A 19704-nucleotide genomic window follows, 5' to 3' on the forward strand; every position below is an offset into this window, starting at 1 on the left:
GAACAAAATGACATGGCAGGCTCGTCCTTTTTGCTGAAATTTCACTGAAGCTCAAGAATGGTTCTCAGCAGTGTGTATGGTTCCCACGTGCTTGGGCTCCTCCCAGATCTGGACCAGGGCAACACTGAGCTTCCAAGCAGTTTGACGTGCAACCGAAACATGATGTCGCAGAGTTCTTCTGTTGGATTTAGGTCAGGTGATTGTGGGGTCCAGTCAATGGAGTCAGTTTCTTTATCCTCCCAGGAACTGCCTGCATACTTTTGTCACATGAGACTTGGCATTGTCACACACCACGAGGAATCCAGGACCCACTGGACCAGTTGAGGGTCTGACACTGGGTCCAGATATTTCATCCCAATATTTAATAGCAGTCAGGGTGTCGTTACCTACCCTGCAGAGGTTTGTGTGTCCCTCCATGGATATGATTCACTGTCAGTGACCTATCACCAAACCGGCCATGCTGAACAATTTTACAAGCCACATAATGTTCTCCAAGGCTTCTCCAAACCCTTTCATGGCTGTCACATGTGCTCAGGGTGAACTTGGTCTCATCTATGAAAAACAAAGGGTGCTATTGGTGGACCTCAATAATTCTTGTATTCTATGGCAAATGCCAGTTGGACTCCATAATGCCGGGCAGTGAGCACAGGGCACACTACAGGACATCAAGCCCTCAGGCCACCCTCATTAAGTCTATTTCTGATTGTTCGGTCAGAGACATTCACACTAGTGTCCTACTGGAGGTCATTTTGACTTGATGCTGTACTTGAACCTGTATTTTTTTAAGCATTGTACTTTCTTGTTTTAAAGAATTCAAAGACTTCTCAAGCTGTGTTTATGGTGCATGCACTTTGTCACGTTGACTCTGAGCCACCGCCTCAGTGTCGCTTCCCTCCATTTTCAGTACAGCTCCTCTGTGACACTAAGTAAATGTTTGAATAATGCCAATACTGAGTGAACTCCAAGTGTCACACCTTTCCTTCAAACCTGTCATCCACTGCAGCGCTACATGCTAGAGTTTCCACATGGACGATGAGTCATTCAAGGAAAGACATATCATACATGGTCGGAGAGACCACATGCAAAGAGGATTGAGATGCAAAATTCAGTGATATGAAGCCATGACACTATAAACACCCGTGACACATGCTACGACACAGAACCGGAATACCATCTGCTACCTTCAAATCCGTGCATCATTCTGTTTCTGAGTCAGCATGCACAGAGGGCAGGTTTGTGGTATTTCTTGGCCAAGACCTCGCTTATGTTACATTACCCATGACCGACTGATTTGATCTGCTCGTGGTTTGCGTAGATGCAGCACGCTGATTCAGTAACCCACCTGACTTGCGGCATAATACATCATGCGTTCACATGAATACTTCCAGGGAACCTGGGTGAACAATGTTTAAGACCTCTGATCCCACAAGATGCTGTTTTCATAGCGGTTTCACGTCAGAGGTCCTGAAGTGGTCAACAAAGCTTGTTTTTTTCCTTCCAGAGAACACCTGAACAGCCCGAGAGTCATTTACAAGAGTGGTGGAGTCCTTAAGACTGACTGGTGTGCACTCACCGTCTCTGTGTGAGCCCTTCTAACCCTGAACAATGTAACACAGCTTTTTGGTAATCCCTCAGTCGTTTCTAGTTCAAGCGCTTTTTCCCCCTATTAAAAAAAGGCTGAGTAAAGATAATGAGGGCCGTTAGGAACTGTGCTGTGACAGGACTTCCTTGTTTTGTGTGTGGGATGCAAGCTAATATATTGCAGGGTATGTAATTTACCATTGTAAAGTTATAAATGCAAACTGTGTAGAACCACTTTACTGAATCAGTTAGCTCTTATAGAGTAACACCTTTGTAAAGGTAAGCTCAGTATTTCACTGTTATAGCTGTTCTCCTAAATGCACAAGTTCACCATTTGTGGCTATAAAAGATTGAGACTAAATCCAAATTGGTGAACATGCTGTCGATAAACAACACACGTCCATTCCAGCTCCTGTCATGAGGTGATGCTTAGGGTGACATTCAAAAGGTATTCGTCTCAGGTGCTATGCAGATAAGAAACAGTCTGTCTGCATTCCGTACTGCTGCTGCACCTTTTGTGCGCAAGTCAACCTCTGAAGTCTTTGAATTCCTAAATCCAGTCTTCTACCTGTAAATGTGTTTCTTTATGATGGGATGAGGGACCCACTGGCCAGCTTTTCTTTATCCATTACTGCTTCGCAATATCATAAATCAATCAGGTATCTGGAGTCGAGAAGCAAATGCTGCTCTTTTAGCCCAATCATTAATCAAGACCGTACCGTACCCCGTATTCCAGATCAAAGCTTTTCCAGGAGAAACCCAGCTGCCAATCTCAGCAACATTGGTTGTTCTCTTTCTCAAGCATCACCACAATTCACTAGTTCCTAGTAAGACATCCAAATTGTTACTAAATGCAGTTGTTAGGAACCGTAACCCAATGACACTGAATGAGTGTAAATACAAAGCTTCCATTTCAGAAGCTAATAGAGGAAATCTCAAGTTTAAATTGTGATACAGTCTGCCAGACATACTTCAGCATGCAAGAAGATATGCATAGGTCTGAAGAAGTCTACGGGGGGCTGTTTTGTGAAGCGATGAGCTTGAACTGGATATATTTGGACCTGTGCATCACCACTTAGTGAGGACAAGTCATGTATGACATCACCCCAACAGTCTGCATGGAAGTGGGTAGACCCAGTTGAGAAAGGATTTTATTTTCCAAGAATGGGTTAGCTTGACTGCATCACATCATTTTTATTTATTCTAACAGCAGAAAGAGATAATTGCAACACAGAAAAAATGTATTCATACTAAATTGTTATATCTCAAATTAATTGCAGCACTGTAGTGGCTTCTAATAATGTAAGCTAACAAATGTTTAGCACTTATACTTTTAGATCTGTCTAAAAAGTTTAAAAAAGCAATTATTCTATTTTCTTCTTTTTTGACTAAATTTTTTTAATGTTATTTATTTATTCATTACATTTTTATCTTGCATTAATGTGAAATGCGGCTATATACCATTGAGAGATGGTCACTAGTTGTCTTTTGTGAAGTTTTTTTTATTAATGTGTGCTCTTTTTTTTTTCATATTTTAATTCGTCATCAGATATTTTTGGTGTCCCAAATTACAATTTAGTCCTTCGCTTCAATGGTAAGAAACACCAGTGGACATTTTAGGTTATTGTCTAATATTTTTAAGAGGTATTCTGGCTGAAAGCTGCTTCACATTTCAATGGGCAAAAAAACCAACCAACCAAACAAGCATCAACCTTCAATTTCAAAGCCAACATTATCTGTACAAACTTTGGAGCATAACATATTTTCAGCAGCTCGGAGTTGGCTTATAATGATTCGAGATGAAATGACCATTTTTCTCAAACACACTGATTATTTGATGAAACAAGAACAGTTTCTAACCTAAATAGAATAATATGAGATGAAAGAGATGACAAAGAGAAACTGATGCTTCTTTCCTGTCTATATGTAATCGTTTTTGTAGGCTAATACTGTTTTAAACAATTTAGACAAAAATGTGTAAATAAAAAATAGTGTATTTTCATTTTTAAATGTTGTTTTAAATCATTTTACATTAAATGTGTCCATTTAGTAAGGTGCCAAGGATAGACAAACAGCAGGGCTCCAATTCTGTGACATCCTGCTCCTTTTATATGTCATCCAGGGTCCAGTCTTGTATTCTATATAGCAAAGCCTATATTAGCATGAATATAATCCAGGGAAACAATTGACATAAATTTAAATTCACATCCCAAAAAGTAACTTTCTTATGTCAAAATCACTTTTCTGTGAATGAATTCTGCACATTAGCATGCAGAGTTTCTCAAAACAAAGTTTCTGCTTTGAGGAACTGAGCATGTTACAACTGGCCCGTGTTAGTAGTGCCTCTGGCCTCCCAACAGAACATGACGCCAGCACCATCAACAGTGACTAGAATTTGGTGGATGACGTCTAAGGGTGTCGTAAGTGTTAAAGCAGTGACGTAGCTTTAGGGAATCTCTGGCTGGAAAATGGAAACGTGATTTGCTCTGAGACAAAGTAGAATCAGGAAGTCTCTCTTATCAATTGTTTCACTGCTTTTGTTACCACAAAACACTTCAATACGACTTGTATGAGATAGCACCCATGAATAGTTGTGACCCAAAACATCTGGCAACGCTTGATCACGCATTTGTGGCTGAGTGTTTCAGGGAGTCCCTGAAGGAGACTAAACAAAGACAACGTGATGCTTTTGTTGAACAATAAAAGAAGGACGTGACTGAGCAAAATGCCAAGTACAGAAAAGAAGCACCAGCTTTTCACAGAACAGTTGGCTCTACGAAACGCTGGAGCCAGTGGACTGACGGAACACGAGCACACATACGCACTTATTTCCTCATAGTTCATAGGTTAGAGAACAAAAATAACATGGGGATTAAGCATACATATATTTCCATACAGATCATCAACAATAAAGTTGAATATAGCTTAAAAATAAATAAAATACATACTTAATTACATATAACTTGCTTTCTTTTTAGCAACAACATATCAGTGGAATCAGTGACAGACAGAAATCTGCAGATGTCCTGATCTTATGACCATATCAGGTGATCCTGATAACATTCTCCTACTTTGAATTTCACACATTTTTCCATACTTGTGTTTTCTGTGTAACCCTTTGGAACAGTCAGTAACCAACAAGCGCTTTGCTTATATGCTTTATGTTCACAGCGGAAAATGATGTGACATGTGCTGAGTTTGACATTAGAAGACTGTGTTTACATTCACCTGCTAAAGGAGAGGCTATGGACTCTGTTCCTGAATGGCCTGCTTTGGAATCTCACAATTAGCTTGAACGCCCGTCATGGTCTAATGTTGAACTTACAGAGATGTGTAGTTACTGGAGATTACTGAGGAAGACTTTCAGGCAGATGATGTAGGGGACAGCTTCTGAATATGATCGTGCTTAGTAACACCCCACTATAAAAATATCCATGCTTACATGATCAAGTTGGAGACTCTGGGCACAAATGTTTGATCGGACCTATCCAACTTTTCTTCTTTCCTCAATAACAAGACCTATACACACATAATAGCTCTGAATCATTACGGAGAGCAACTTTTCCCCCTTTCATAACTTGAGCTTTGGTATTCTACAAAATAATAATTCTATTATGAAGAAATAAAAACATATACCCATGTTTTTGGTTATGAAAGCACCAAAACCTAAAATTTGCTACCTGGGTGTACTGCCAAGTGACATGATCCAGTGTGCACAATGCCTATGTGATAATCCAGCCTAGGTATTAGCAACAAAAGCATCAGTTTAAACACTCATTACCCAGAATGCACATTTTCTTTTTGGGTGATTAATACTGTAGCATTTTAAACAGGCTTCTAGTGCATATACACTATAATGTGTCATTTGAAACTATTACAATTGGGTCACTACAAGTCTTTAATCCTCTGAAAAGTTAATTCTTTTGTTAGTTTGGATGTAAGTTTGGGGTTTTGCTTTGCTCAAATGTATTATTCCTCTGCAGTGTTCTAGCAGATACCTGAATGTTTTGTGACAATTCCTCCCAACTTTTACTAATGCTCCAATTCGAGCTGATGATAAACCGTCCCAAAGGCACCACCGCGCTTCCATGTGGGTATTTTTGGTGATGCACAGTCCTGTTTTTGTGGCAAACATATCTTTTGGAATTATGGGCAAAAAATTCAACACTGGTCTCATAAGAAAGATTTACCCACATGCTCTTTTGAGACTAGATGTTTGTTTTCCCAAAGGTTTTAAATGCATTTCTTTTGCTTTGTCTTTCCTCGTTACCACATTGCTCACACGAAGACTGCATACATTGTTATTACATGTAGTACATGACCAGTCCACACCTGGAATTCCTGCAGCTCCTGACCAGACTTTTCATCAATTTTGGAGGGACATCCAGTTATATTTCCCCCCTTGTCGATTACTGTGCTTACTGTATTCCACGGTATAGATAAGGCCTTGGAAATTATTTTGAAACCCTTTCCATTTCAGCAATGAGATCCCTGAAAAGTTTTTTAGGCTCTTGCTCGACCGTAGGAACCAGCAAGTCAAGGAAGGCCTTCAAGAGCAGTTGAACTTGACACAGTTTCATTAAAAGTCACTTGAACTGATGGCAGGTGTGCACTTATTTCGATCCATAAAAGATTTTAGTTTGCTTTGCAGTTGAATTGTACATGTTACTGGTTGCAGTATGTGTGGAAAACGTCCTGAAACCATTTTGGCTATATTTATTTATTTACATGTAAAAACCAGATAGACTCACTTTAGCAGTCCATGCTCTCTAAAACGGATAACTGTGGCAAGCTGGTAGCATAGCTAGTTAGCTACAGCTTCTCGTCAACTTGCGTTTTGCAAAAAAATAGTCCCACAGAATTAGTGTGTTTTTCTTAACCCCAAATAAACAAAAATGTGTTTATAGCCATAAACACTGTATCTATGTTTCATTTAACTCTTAACAAACACATGCAAGCAGGCACCTGTCCTTAAAGGGGAAAAGTAAGGCGGAGTCCGATGCGCCCCCTCCGCTCACAGACACACCTCAGCACTCACTCGGCTCCAGGAGTCGCCTCCTGTTTATAAAGCCGAGGAGGTTCGGTTAGTCAGGGAGACTGTCGACGAGGAGAGTCCGCAGAGGGTGTTAGAGGACTACTGCGGGTTAAGATGCCGTCCGCGTTGGTTTAAATATATGGAAACCACCCTACGCGTTTGTATATCGGCATAAAATGTAACGAAGACGGTCCGCTGAAAGTCGGGATTTACCGCTAATTGTAAAAGGCGTGCGAATGTAGTTCGAGACGAAATTATTGGAGGAAAAAAACACACACACAAAAAGCATAGGAATAAGTTATCACATGAAGATGAAGCCCTGACCCTACTCTTCGGGAAGGCTGGAAGTTCATTTTAGGTTCAGGACCTGTTGAGATGAAACTCAGCGCTCCTTGAGCGACCAGGCGAAATGGGAAAATGGGAGATAACAATGGTAAGTCATCAGACATGTGCTGGAGGTGGCTGTGGGCTGTCACAGGCTCGTCTGTGAAGCTGCACGAACTCTGCTTCCTCCTCCCAGGCGTTACATTTGAATAGCATTGCTTTTAAAAACGTTTAAAGACCTCCAGAATGTGTTTTAAAGGTGTTCCCATCTATCATAATAATCCCACTCCTGTCAAGTAAAGGGGCTATGGTGGTAAAAGCTGATTTTGTACTATTTGAACGCTGTCACGGTGCCAGCTGCAGTGCTTGCTTGGGGAAAAAAGTGCAACTTGAATAGCAGTCGTCATTTTCATGCCTACACATGCTTCTGTGACTCAAACGTATCGTTAGGCCTACAGAATTTCAAGTGTGACAACATGTTTGCTTCCCTGGTTATGTCTCGTTGGGTCCTCTGGATGAGCTCCATCATTGAACCCCAAAGCAGCTTGTTAACCTCCGTGATCGGCTGCACTTAGAGTCAGATAATAAATATATGCTTTCTCACTGTGAGATGGATTTGGCAGTGCTTAGTACCGCCAGCACACTGGGGACACTGTGAGTGGAAAACAGTTTTCCATTTGTGCTGCTCTGATTCCAGTTAGTATGAAGGACAATGGGGCTGGAGTGTTACTGGTTAGCAGACATGGAGGCTGAACGTTTGCCACTGCAAAATGGCTTTTTAAAAATGATTGACTAAAAAGCATGCAAGACCTCCCACCAGTTTAAATGAGATGTCCGGAGCCTTTTAACAGTCTGTTTACTTTTATCAGCTTTGTGTCTGTGCAAAGCCCACCTCATATATCATATATGGACTGAGCTTATGGGACACTGTTTTCAGTACTGAGCTTTCAGTCTTGTTCAGCTGTGTACATTAGTAACAGATTTCGTGTGACCCAGATTGCTTGGCACTGGCTATGAGCATCTAGAGGTGCAGTACAGAGTTAATGTGTAAAGTTTTCTCAGAATGTGAAAGCAACATGTCTTTGGTTTCAACATCAAGAAACTTTATTTATTTGAGCTTATATGTCCTAAATTCAGGATATCTCAGCCTCAGCTGAAGCAATTTTGATTATTTACTTACGAGATGACAAGATTATATATATATATATATATAAATAATATTTTTTTTTTTTTTAAAAAACAAAAACCATTTCCCTTTCTTAAGTGCACTGAGTTTCAGACTGGGTCAGGTGTCTTGTTTGAACTTTATGTAATGATAAACCAGTATGTTTCACTAAAAACATGACACCTGCTCTTGGCACTAACCAACTATAGTCCTCCAGTGCACCATTTTATTATTTTCTTGATTGCTCACTGTGATGGCAACTTTGTGCTCAGTGAGAATTTTGCTTTGATGTAATATTTGATGTGATAACTTATGATCTAAAAGGTCTATTTGTCCAAAAACATTTGTGTGTACCTACAAAATTCTAGGAAATTCTAGCTTTCTGCGTTGTGAAAATGAGTACTAAGTATTTTCTCAAGCTAGCACAGCTTGTTTGCGCACTGATAGTAGACTTGGTTATGACTATAAACAAATATTATGTAGTTGCTGTGGTTCATGTGGGATCAGTGTGGCTTTTTGTGGTGCTCGTTTTTCTGCAGGATCATCTGTGTGTTTGGCTGTGAGGGCTTGCTATTTTTACCTTTTCGTGTGTCAACCTCTGACACTAATGTTGTGACCTGAAACATTCTTCGGTATATACAGTGTGTGTGTGTCTGTGCATGTTTTCAGCTCTGATGATCGCTGCTTTTGTTCCCAGAACCCAGTGCAGGAGTGGGGCGAAGAGACGGAAGACGGCGCCGTTTACGGGGTCACCCTGCGTCGAGAGCCCGTCCCGTCCTCCGCAAACGCTACTGAGGGGAGCCCATGCTCTGGTTTCGTGCAGTACCGAACCTGCAAGGTCCGACGACTGAAGGCCGCCACCCTGGAGCTGCTTGTAAATCATCTCCTCGACTTTGGCTGCCAGGAACAGGACTACAGCAGGATCTTCCTCTCCACGTACAGAACCTTCACCAGCCCCACGAAGCTCATAGAGCTACTCTTTCAGAGGTACCGATGCTTGTTGTGCATGCAAAGTTGGCTGTTGTGTTGCTTGAGTATCTTTTCTTCTGTTGTTTCCACCTGATGAAGCAGTGGCCTTCAGCCAGCTTTGATGTAATAATCAGTAGCTTGCAGGTGCTCATTATCCAGAGGCTTACAACAACAGCTATTATGCACAGAAAGGTTTTAGACTGTGGTTAGCAGCAGGTTTAAGTATTTCTAATATGCAAACAAAACAATAACAAATGAATTTTTGTTTATGTTTTTTATATCCAGAGACAGTGTTTTGTCAGATCTGGATAATGGCAAATGTTACCGGAGGTAGGTAAAGTGTATATGAAGCGTGTCTCTATTATGTTTCTGCTGTGTCTCCTTGGCTTAATGTGTCATTTAAAAATGTAACGGTGTTTCTCCTGCCTTCTCCAGCCCTCTGTTGGCCTTTGTCCAGACGTGGTTGGATGAGTACAGCGAGGACGTCAGGGACCCTCCCCTACACCCGGCGCTTCGGTTGCTCTTGGATCACCTGAGGATCAGCTCTGCGGTGCATGACAGCATGCGCAGCCAGCCCAACTTTTGCTCACTCGCCGGGCAAGCTGAGGAGCTGCTCAGGACATTCCAGAAAGAAGGTGATCCTTCGCTGCGTAGCATGACCCAGCAATTATGGCCACGCGCAACAAGTTGTTTCATAACTTTACTTCGAGGCCTGATTGCGCTTTTATGATTATTGCTGATGCTGGCTCTTTCAGAAGTGGCATCAAGTGGCAGTTCTGCTTCTGCAGATCTTGAGCAAGATGATCTGGGGTCTGGTGATGAAGATTCAGGCAGTGAAAACTCTCAGGATCAAGGTGGCATCATGGATTTTTCTGCTGCAGCCATTGCTGAACAGCTCACTCAAGTGGACTCTGTATGTTAGAGGAGAACTTTACACCATTTCCCCCCATGTTGTGTTATAATGATCAGAGCCTGATTTGGTTTTCTTGATGTTCCAGGCTCTCTTTGCCAAAGTGGTCCCATACCAGTGTCTGGGCTGTGTATGGTCCCAGCGAGACAAGAAGGAAAACATGTCGCCCACCATCCGAGCCACCATTGCACAGTTCAATGCAGTCACCAACCAGGTCATCGGGTCGCTGCTCTGCCAGGCTACAGATGGCAGTCCCACTTCCTCCCCTCTAGCTCCCACCTCGCCAGCGCAAAGGGCTCGCATCATAGAGAAGTGGATCAAAGTAGCGCAGGTCAGTTGAAATGCTGTGGTTGTGTTGCATCTTTTAGGCGTCTGGATGCTAATATTGGTTCTAAGTCACAACACAAGAAGTACTAATGGGTTATTTTTAAATGATGTGCATCCACTGAGTACAAGTTTATTCTACAGGAGTGTCGTCGCTTGAAGAACTTCTCTTCTCTCAAGGCGATCCTGTCGGCACTGCAGTCCAATGCCGTTTACAGGCTGAGGAAGACCTGGGCGGCTGTCAGCAGGTATGGTTGGATAACTGCCGGTTCAAAGGCCACTTTTGCTTTTGCTGTTTGTGTAGTTTGCTACATAATCATCATTTAACGAGCGGTTTGAACCTTCATTAAGGTCAATTTATGGAGCGAGTCAGCAAATGCTGGGCTGTGACCCATATTATAGGTCGGTCATGAAACGCTGCAGTAAGCAAATTCTAAGTTCGAAGATGAGTGAGACACAACTTTTTGTGGTTTTCCTTTAATGGTGTAAACAGGCAGTAATATGTCAAGTTTTAACTCCTGCCATCCTGTATAATTGTTAATAATTAAAATATCTGATGGCTGTGGCTCTTTATCATTGTCTTTGCAGAGATAACGTGGCTGCGTTTGATAACCTCTGTGCGACCTTCCCTGATGAGAATTGTGTTCTGACCAACAGAGAGTTCCTGATGGAGGTGAGACTGAAACTTCTTACATATGCTTTAGTGTTTGCACTTGTACTCGTCCATTTAGACTTGTGCCATGTTGAAAGCTTACTTCAGGGTAAATGACCTATAATACAATACATTGAGGGGGGAATACCAATGATCCCTTATAACCAACACCTGGCGTCAGCGGGCAGGAAGAACTCCCTTTTCACAGGAAAAGGCCTCTGGTAGAACCAGGCTCTGGGAGGAGCAGCCATCTGCTCTGAGCAGTTTGGAGAGAGGGGACAGGGAAGGAAGTAGAACATAAATTTTACCTGCTGCTTGATGAGAAGTTTACATGTTTGAGTGGTGCATCATTTGACACCAGGTGTGTAAATTTCCTTAGAGCAAGGTTTGATTCTGATACTATTCTGAAACCTTGATACTCACAAGGCATTACTGGGAAACGTGCTAATGAACAGGCAAAATAAACCTGCAGGTGCTCAGAGCTATGCAGAGATAGTGGTAAACATTTGATTGGAATTTCTGTTTCCTGGTTCATTATCATTGTTTTTAATGTTGTAAAGTCTAAACATTTAAATTCTTCACCTATAAATTTCCACAGTGAATGCATAGGGTTGATTCTTGAACTCTGTGCAGATCTAAGGTTAATGTTTACCAGTGCAGAGAAGTCAGCCCGAGCAGCTGTGCATAATTTTCTCTCAGCAGTCAATTGAGATGATTTGAGGTTAATTGAAATCACTGAGATTAGTTTTCTCTTGAATTGTTTAGATTGTAAATTTACATTAATGCCAAAATTACAACAGAATCTGAAGTTTTAAAAGCTACAAAGATTGTTTCACATGCTTAAAGTTTGGAGAATATTAGTTTGGAGGTGATTGTTTTCCTGTTTCATGTTTGTTTGTTTTTGTTTTTTCACTCTTAAGAGAGTTTAATTTTTGAGTTCATATGTACAGAAATGTTTACCGGTGTTTCGATGGCAAACTAGAACACAATGTTTTCCATTTCTCTTCTTTTAAGTTTTGTCTCCTTGCGGCAACTGTGTCAGCCGTATCTTGTGTCTGGCTACTGTAGAAGTGTTCAATAGAGAAATGGATTAGATCACCAAAACTTTCTGTACATAGCAACCGCAGCTTCACAATAACATGCTTTATTCAGTGAAAAATGACCTCCCCCTCCACTTTTCAGTGTTTTATTCAGCCAGTGTTTTTTATTGATGTAAAAACAGTCACTCCCTCTTATAGGGAGCTTGAGTCTGTTTTGAGAGTCGTGAAGCTTGCAAGCCTCTCTTCCTTTGAAAGCTAACTGTTAAACAGGATATCTGAGTTAATGTGTAATAAAGTCTAATATTGCACCAAAGAAACAAGTAGAGGCTGTACTGTTTCATAAGCTGGCACACGGGCCGGCATCTTTTACATGCTGCTTTACATACATATACTGAACACTAAGAGCACACAGACGGGAGGGGAAATGATCCAAATAACACTGAACTGAATATAGCTTTGTTTGACTCTGTGACAGGATGGAGGTCCCACGCCTGATAACGTTTCTCCAAGGATATTGAAACGGTGTCCACTCTCCAGACAGATGGTAAGCCATTCTTCAGGGTGGGGTGGGGGGGGGGGGGTGACAGGGTTCTGACAACATGGGACGCAACCAGTGTCATTTATGGCTGAATTTGACGTAAGCAGATACTACAACGTCATCCTAGGACTCTCTTTTCATGTGATGCAGGATTTGTTTTCAGCTTTTGAAAAGGGATTCATGCAAAAAAAACCCTGTCCTACATTTCAGCAAGGCACAAGAGAGCTGATTTCCCTGAGTGTGGGTGGAGTATCTATCTATCATGGCACAAGCCCCAAACTATGTTTAGCTCCACTCAGTGCTGAGCAAGTTTCAAATGGCCTCAGATCACCAGGATTATAGGACAGTAATAATAGACTTGGCTGGGGTCTTGTATGAGTCATATGCACATTCTCCTGGGTTGTAATAAGACCTCACAGTGCTGCTAACAGGTCCTGTCTTGTCTGAATGTTGCAAATTTTAACCCATTAGCCACAATAAAGCAGTAAAAGACCAGCTATATTGGCACAAGAAAATATAACTGTTTCACTATTAGCTGCGTGCTTACGTGTCGTCTGCCTGCAGAGTACATCAAGTGGAGCGGTTCCATACCTCGGCACGTATCTGACCGTCCTCACCATGCTGGACACTGCTCTGCCAGACACTGTGGAGGTACTTTTGTCTAACACGTCCTCTGGATATTATTTCATAGACTTAAGGGTTCAAAGTGTTCACAATGTGTTGGATACACTCAGTATGTATGCAACACTATATACTTTGAAACCTGATTAAATGATGTATGCGCTGCCATCAGATGCTCTTCATGGGAGATTATAAACATATAAACTTCAGCCTCAGGAAAACTCTATTTTGCCCATTTATATACAGATAAATAAACTTGGTTCTAGTAGTAACTGAGAGACTTTTTGGCTCATTCAGCCATTTCGGTTTCCCAGTTACTGTGTTTTGGTGTTATCATCTTGGCCTGGGAAACTACTTTTATCATGGAGAGCTCCGTTTTCAGTGCATAAATCACCCCTGATAACTAAACTGGAAAAACATAAGGGTGTATCATTTAATTTAGTGCTGCTATTGTGTCACTTCGCAATTACAATATAATAAATGAAATACTAACAGTGTACTGTTTTTACAGGGTGGACTTATAAACTTTGAGAAGAGGAGGAGAGTAAGTGTTTCTTATTGTCACTCCTTGTTTTTGTTTGGCTTTGTTTTTGACTGCTGGGAGGGGGGAGAGGGGGAAGGCAAAGTTGTGCATATAAGACCGTCAGCTCTTTGTTAACTGAGTTTGAACATTTACATTCCTACACCTTAGTAAGTGTCAGGCTGAAAGCTTTTTTTTTTTTTTTTTTTTTTTCTTTAAGATTTGCACAGACTGTGATTAAAACACAAAAGCTGTGTAACCATAAAGAATCTCGTTGTTGTGTCACTATGCGGAAGCAACTGTCAGCCTGGTTTATCTGTTTATTCATCAACATGCCTCTCCTTGCCTACAGGAATTTGATGTTCTGTCACAGATCCGTCTGCTGCAGGCTTCCTGTTCCCAATACAGTCTCGGACACCAGCCCCGCATTGCTGCCTGGCTGCAGAGACACAAGCTGCTCACTGATCAGGAGAGGTGAGCTGAAACACCCTGATTTTAACATGGACATGAAAGGAAGGCCATCAGAGAAGACATAATATACATAATACTGTCATGTGATTGTTAAATCTCCATTTGGATGAATAAAGCTGCTTTCCTTTGATATTACTCCACTCAAAGGATCATTTGATAATGTTTCCACTGACTTTTTGGTGGTAGAAGAACAAATCCTTTTGTATTCATAAGCTAATTATTGGATTGGATTATTGGAATGAACCCGAGGTGTTATGAGGGTTTTTTTTTATTTTTATTTTTTAAAAAAATAAATAAACACGCTTATTCTTGTAGCTGATGTGAAATGGCAGGGGTGTTTCTAGCCACACTCTAAGAGTACTCTCCATGAGATATATATATATATATATATCTCTCAATCATGTGTTTGTTAAATATAAATAATCAGTGTAGCCAAACCTGCTGCCCTTCATTGCTTATGTGTGTCTGACATTTAAAATATGCATGATGGCTTTGTCTCATTGTGTCATGTTGTAAATTGGTAACTCACCCTAGACATGATGCAGCTGTGTCAAATGTCCTATTTACCTGAGATTGCTTCAGTCAAAGATGTCTGACTTTGTAAAATGCCTCGACTCCCCCCTCTTGTATCTTCCTCACCTTCTGTGCACCAAACTCTGGCGCTGACTAACATGCGGAGGAGAGGATGTGCAAACTGAGAATTGAGAATGGCACCTTTCAGAAAGTCTGAAAGTCTGCATGTGCTTTTTTTCGAGTTCTTTTTCTGACTTTAATTTTTTGAGTTTGGAATGAAGTGATATGTCAGTAAGATGTCAGGTACCCTGGTGCTCAGTAACATCTTCTTATTACAGCTACGAGCTGTCGAGACACCTGGAGCCTCCTGTGGACTTGTGTTCGCCACCTCCATGGAGCCAGCGCACACTCTCGATGAAACTCTCCTTGTGAGTCTCATGCTATAGTCCAGTTTGCATATTCAAACATGCACATTATACTAAGCACAAAGAGCTGCACGCAAAACTTAGAGTAAAGCCACTGTTGGTTCACATTACATGTTTTACCTCACTATAAGAACAATGAGATGTTTAGATTACAACTTGTGGTATGCAGTAAAATGGAAGTGAATCGTGTGATGTGTAGACTCTGGTATTAAACTACATTGTTCAAGTAACTGAATGGTGCGGGTGTGGCATTTCTAATGAAAGCTCATTCTGTCTTCAGTCTCAAGATGGCGAGTGACGGCACTAAGAAACCGCCTGCTGACCAGATCAGTCTTTCATCTTCTGGATCCAGTGGGTCTGAGATGGAAGATCTGTCCTCCCCAAACCCAAACTGTTCCATCAAGCTGCAGGTAAACGACCGTGTTTAGCTGCGTGCATCATTGCAATCGTTTCCCCGAATGTTTTGTGTCCATCCTTTGTCATTGGCTGCATTAACAGTGGAGCCTTTGTTGAAAGCTTTGTCATGCTGTGCCTTCAGACTGGGTCTCTCGGTTTTAGAATAAGTCACTGTTTACACTGTACAAACAATTACCCTTTTTAAAGCAGTCAGACAAACCTCTGAAACATGGGAAGTGTTTTTGTTATAAAGTGATTCTATGAATTGATTAGCTTTCAGAAGTAAAATGCACTGAATGTCTTTTTAAAAACTGAAAAAGTTACATAATCTCTACTTCACAAAAGGGTAATCGAAACTAGCGTGAGCTCTCCACAAGTGGAGTTTGTATCGAGGAGGTGCTTAGCTGAGCTGGAGTAGTGTTTAATGGGCTACAGTCCTCTGCTTCACCATGGTTCAATAGCCTAGCTTTCCCCTGCAGACCAGACACTTGTGAAAGGCTTCAAATACTCTGACACAATAATACTCAGCAGTCTTCTTTCTCTCATTTCTGTCCCCCATCTTCTGTCCTCTGCAGTCCTTTCACAGCTCTTACAACAACGTATCAGAGTCCTTCTCTTTGTCCTCGTCCTCCTCTTCCTCATCCTTTCCCAGCATCTCAGCTGCTTCGTCTGCAGACTCCCCTGACTGCCAAGCAGACCTCAGCTCTGCAGCCTCACCCTGTGGGGGGGCACGGCCGAAGCCTCAAGCGGCCCACCACAAGCGCTCGGTGTCTATGACCTCACTGCCCGTGTACAACCGTCAGGTGGATGACTCTTGCATCATCAGGGTGAGCGTGGATCTGGGCCACAACAACGGCAACATGTACAAAAGTATCCTGGTGAGTTCATCCTCGCGTTGTGATGTATGATGTTCAGTAACTGGAGAATTTGACAGTTTGTTTATTTTCTTGCTTGTTTTTTTTAAGATCTCTAATTACACTTAGTCATCTGTAAACAAAAAGTAAATGATATTTACTGTTCTACACATCATACAGGACATACTGGTGGAATATTTTGTAACCATGCAGCTGTCCTCTGAATAAATCCTGGACTCCACCTGAGTGTCACTTCTCAGGATCTCATGCGTAGCACCCAACGATTTCTATCAGAAGTTATCCCTTTATAACAAAAACACTCCTTCAGCCTCCTCATCAATTTGAATCGCCTTGCTGTTTTCAGTGCAAGGCAACGCATGCATAAAACCTGAACTTGCACTGTATTATTTTAGTTAGTAGGCCTGTGTCGCTTTCCCTCATTGGGTCTGCTGATATTTTACCCTCCCTTGGTAGAATGAAGTGAGCTGGCTGGGTCTTTGTATACAAATTATACAAATTTATAGATCAACTTTGAACTGCAGCAGCACAATAATTTGCCCCACTTAGCAAATCTGCCCCTTTATTCAAATCTTCATTCAGTTCGACCATAACGACTATCAGAACATATGATTGGCCTTTTGCGTTTACTTCACCTGTTACTGCTTTTCTATCTTGGGGTGTAGTTAGTGTGAATACCTACGATTCAAATAATTTGCCTTATATCGTTCATATCTGCAAAAGTAGAGGTAACCTTTAGAAGTGAAACCAGCTTCAGTTATATCCTTAAAACAAGTGCTACAGCGAGTAGTTCATTCTCAGTGGATGTGATCAGGAGAACTGATCCTTCTCATCATTTGTCACAAAGTCAGACTTTTATGGTAACAGTAAATTCAGATTTGAGGGCAGAGAAACTTTGTTCCAACTGCTGAAAATAAGCTTTTCTGTGAAGGTCACAGTTGTGAGTGGGACAGGGCTACACCTTAAGGCTCAGAATGCTTCTATTGCTATTGCAGTGCTCTTTGAATGTGTAATATGAGCCAAAGAGGTAATGCTCCTTAAACGCAGTGGCCCATGAACTTCCGTCTTCACTATTTTGTGTGTGTGTGTGTGTGTTTATGTGTAACAGCACTCGTTATTCTTTGTTTTTCATAGCTGACCAGCCAGGACAAAACTGCACAGGTGATCCAGAGGGCATTGGAGAAACATCACCTTGAGCACATGACCTGGCAGGACTTCACCCTGACACAGGTCATCTCTCAGAGCAAAGGTCAGAAGAGAACTCCTTTATAAAAAAAATTGCTTAACTGGTGACAGGAAGGAAAATGCTCTTCTGACAGTGATTTTGTTGTTGTTGTTTCTCTTCATCTTTCCAGAGTTTCTCATACCAGACAAGGCAAACGTCTTCTATGCTATGTCTACAACAGCCAACTTTGACTTTGTTCTGCGCCACAAGCACAAAAGCCAGAAGAAACCACTGAGAGCAACCGCTAGTCTCGGACGATTCACAAAGTAGAAACTTTAACGTGCAAATTCTCTGACTGCAAAATGAACTGAGCTCTGCTGTGCTTCTGCATAATGGCCTTTATTTTTAGAGGCTTCTTGAGGAAGATGCGTGCTCTGTTTCAGTCCTCTTTGGCTGCTGAAAGGGCTTAAAATAGGACTAGAAGACTCCCCACATAGGACGTGTGAGAAGGGGAGAGAAAGACCCATTTCTTTGCCTCCAAAAATGTCACTTCCAATAAATCTCTTGACCCAAAGATGCAGAGAATAATGCCTTCCTCTCTTGAGCAACACGTGCTGGCTTCAGTGGCCTATCTATATGTGAACACTGAGCATTGACTGGCTATTCCCCTGCACAACTGGGTGCTGTTAATAACTGGCACCTTAAAAAGGGAATCGAGGTCAGTTGCTGCGTAAAGGCGGTGAAGTCCTGGGGCCCCGCAGCAGGCTGTCAGCTCTGACATGGCTCAGTGCACTGAAGTGTTGGCACGCCAGTGCCGTGTGAGAAGTGGGCGGGGCCGTTATCATCAGGGATCAGTTCGTACCCTGGGAATTTCAGAAATTGCTCCTCCGGTGTTGCTGTGATACTCGCTGTGTGCAACTGGCAGCTCCGACTGGAAGGATTACATTCTTAAGATTGGGTAACAGAGGCAGCAGATATTTTTGATGGACTGGAGGGGATGTACATGTGGAAACTGCTGCTGAGTGCTGGGGGGGTTAACTGTGATTGTATGAATTGATTAGCGTTCAGTGTTAGCGCTTTGGCTAAGTGAAGTTGGCTTGCTAAACTTCTTTTTTTTGATCTATTTATTTTTACAGTGTCTCCTTTGTGATTCACTCTGACTGCACTTTCATGTAACATATTTTTGACTGTTGGGTCGTCTCAGCCCAAAATACTTTGCATTTCGAAAGAAAATGCTTGTACATAATCTAATTTCCTCATTTTTGATGAATACGGAGAATATTTTAACTGTAATTGTTTCTGTTTTTTGTTTGTTTTTGTTTGTTTTTAAATACTTGAACAAATTGTTTCTTTCGTTTGAAGACTGCATTTGCCCCGTGCATAAATGGCCTGTTGTTGTTGTTTTTTTTTTTTTTTTTTTTTTTTTTTTTTTTCCCCTCCTCCCTCAAGCCTAACGAGGAGTTCATGTACCGTATATCTAATCATTTCAATTATGTCAGTTGCTGCAAAACTTGTGATAGTGCATGACGACCATATAGTTAAAGATCCAGAGAGTATTTGCAAAGATTAGTTGCACTATGAGTTGACACGCATGGTATGTGTCAAGTTTAAGAACTTCTGTCATCTCACTGATCTATTCTCTTGATCCTCTACATTATATTCTGAAAACTACAGTTTTTCTTCTTCAACTTTAACCCCCCCCCCCTTTTTTTTTTTAATGGCTAAGAGCTACAGTTAAAAAAACAAGGGACTCTGCTTTTTAAAACCAGAATTCAATATGCAATACAGAGCTGTATCTCAAGCTTCATATTAAACATTTTTGTCAGTTATATTTTTCTCAGTGTCTTCTTCTACCAAATGTGGTGTAGCCAGAGGATGCAAATCTCCTGTTCCACCACATTCAATTGTAGTTACATAGCACCAAATCACAACAAAAGTCACCTTAGTGGTCAAAAGTGGTTAATATTGTAAGGTAAAACCTCCTAAAATAATCTAGATAAAACCCAACAATCAGACAACCCCATATGAGTGAGCACTTTAGCAACAATGGGAAGGAAAAACTCCCTTTCAACAGGAAGAAACCTCTGGGAGAGCCAGGCTCAGGGAGAGGGAGATGAGACAAAAGACATGCTGTGGAAGAGAGCAAGAGATTATTAACTCCCCAACATCCCAAAGGTGCTGTA

General features: G+C 41.5%; 1 protein-coding gene across 1 annotated transcript; it reads left to right on the forward strand.

Annotated features, from left to right (window-relative positions):
- The first annotated feature begins 6614 nt into the window (after window positions 1-6614).
- Window positions 6615-19350, forward strand: LOC120742442 (ral guanine nucleotide dissociation stimulator-like 1). The gene is made up of 17 exons (XM_040045745.1): window positions 6615-7049; window positions 8803-9092; window positions 9360-9404; window positions 9510-9709; window positions 9830-9987; window positions 10073-10315; window positions 10453-10556; window positions 10897-10981; window positions 12476-12544; window positions 13103-13189; window positions 13671-13703; window positions 14032-14153; window positions 15002-15091; window positions 15369-15498; window positions 16060-16362; window positions 17491-17605; window positions 17712-19350. The coding sequence occupies exons 1-17, from the start codon at window positions 7026-7028 to the stop codon at window positions 17849-17851; spliced, it is 2238 nt and encodes a 745-aa protein (XP_039901679.1). The 5' UTR covers window positions 6615-7025; the 3' UTR covers window positions 17852-19350.
- Window positions 19351-19704: the final 354 nt, after the last annotated feature.

Source organism: Simochromis diagramma, unplaced genomic scaffold (assembly GCF_900408965.1).
Source record: "Simochromis diagramma unplaced genomic scaffold, fSimDia1.1 OVJJ01000150.1, whole genome shotgun sequence".
Classification (NCBI taxonomy): domain Eukaryota; kingdom Metazoa; phylum Chordata; class Actinopteri; order Cichliformes; family Cichlidae; genus Simochromis; species Simochromis diagramma.

Bases quoted from the DNA above. Each gene is read 5' to 3' on its own strand.
- LOC120742442 (XM_040045745.1), top strand. From the start codon at position 7,026: ATGGGAAAATGGGAGATAACAATG. The intron at 9,093-9,359 runs GTACCGATGCTT...TTTTATATCCAG, and splicing joins ATAGAGCTACTCTTTCAGAG to AGACAGTGTTTTGTCAGATC. The intron at 15,092-15,368 runs GTGAGTCTCATG...TTCTGTCTTCAG, and splicing joins CTCTCGATGAAACTCTCCTT to TCTCAAGATGGCGAGTGACG.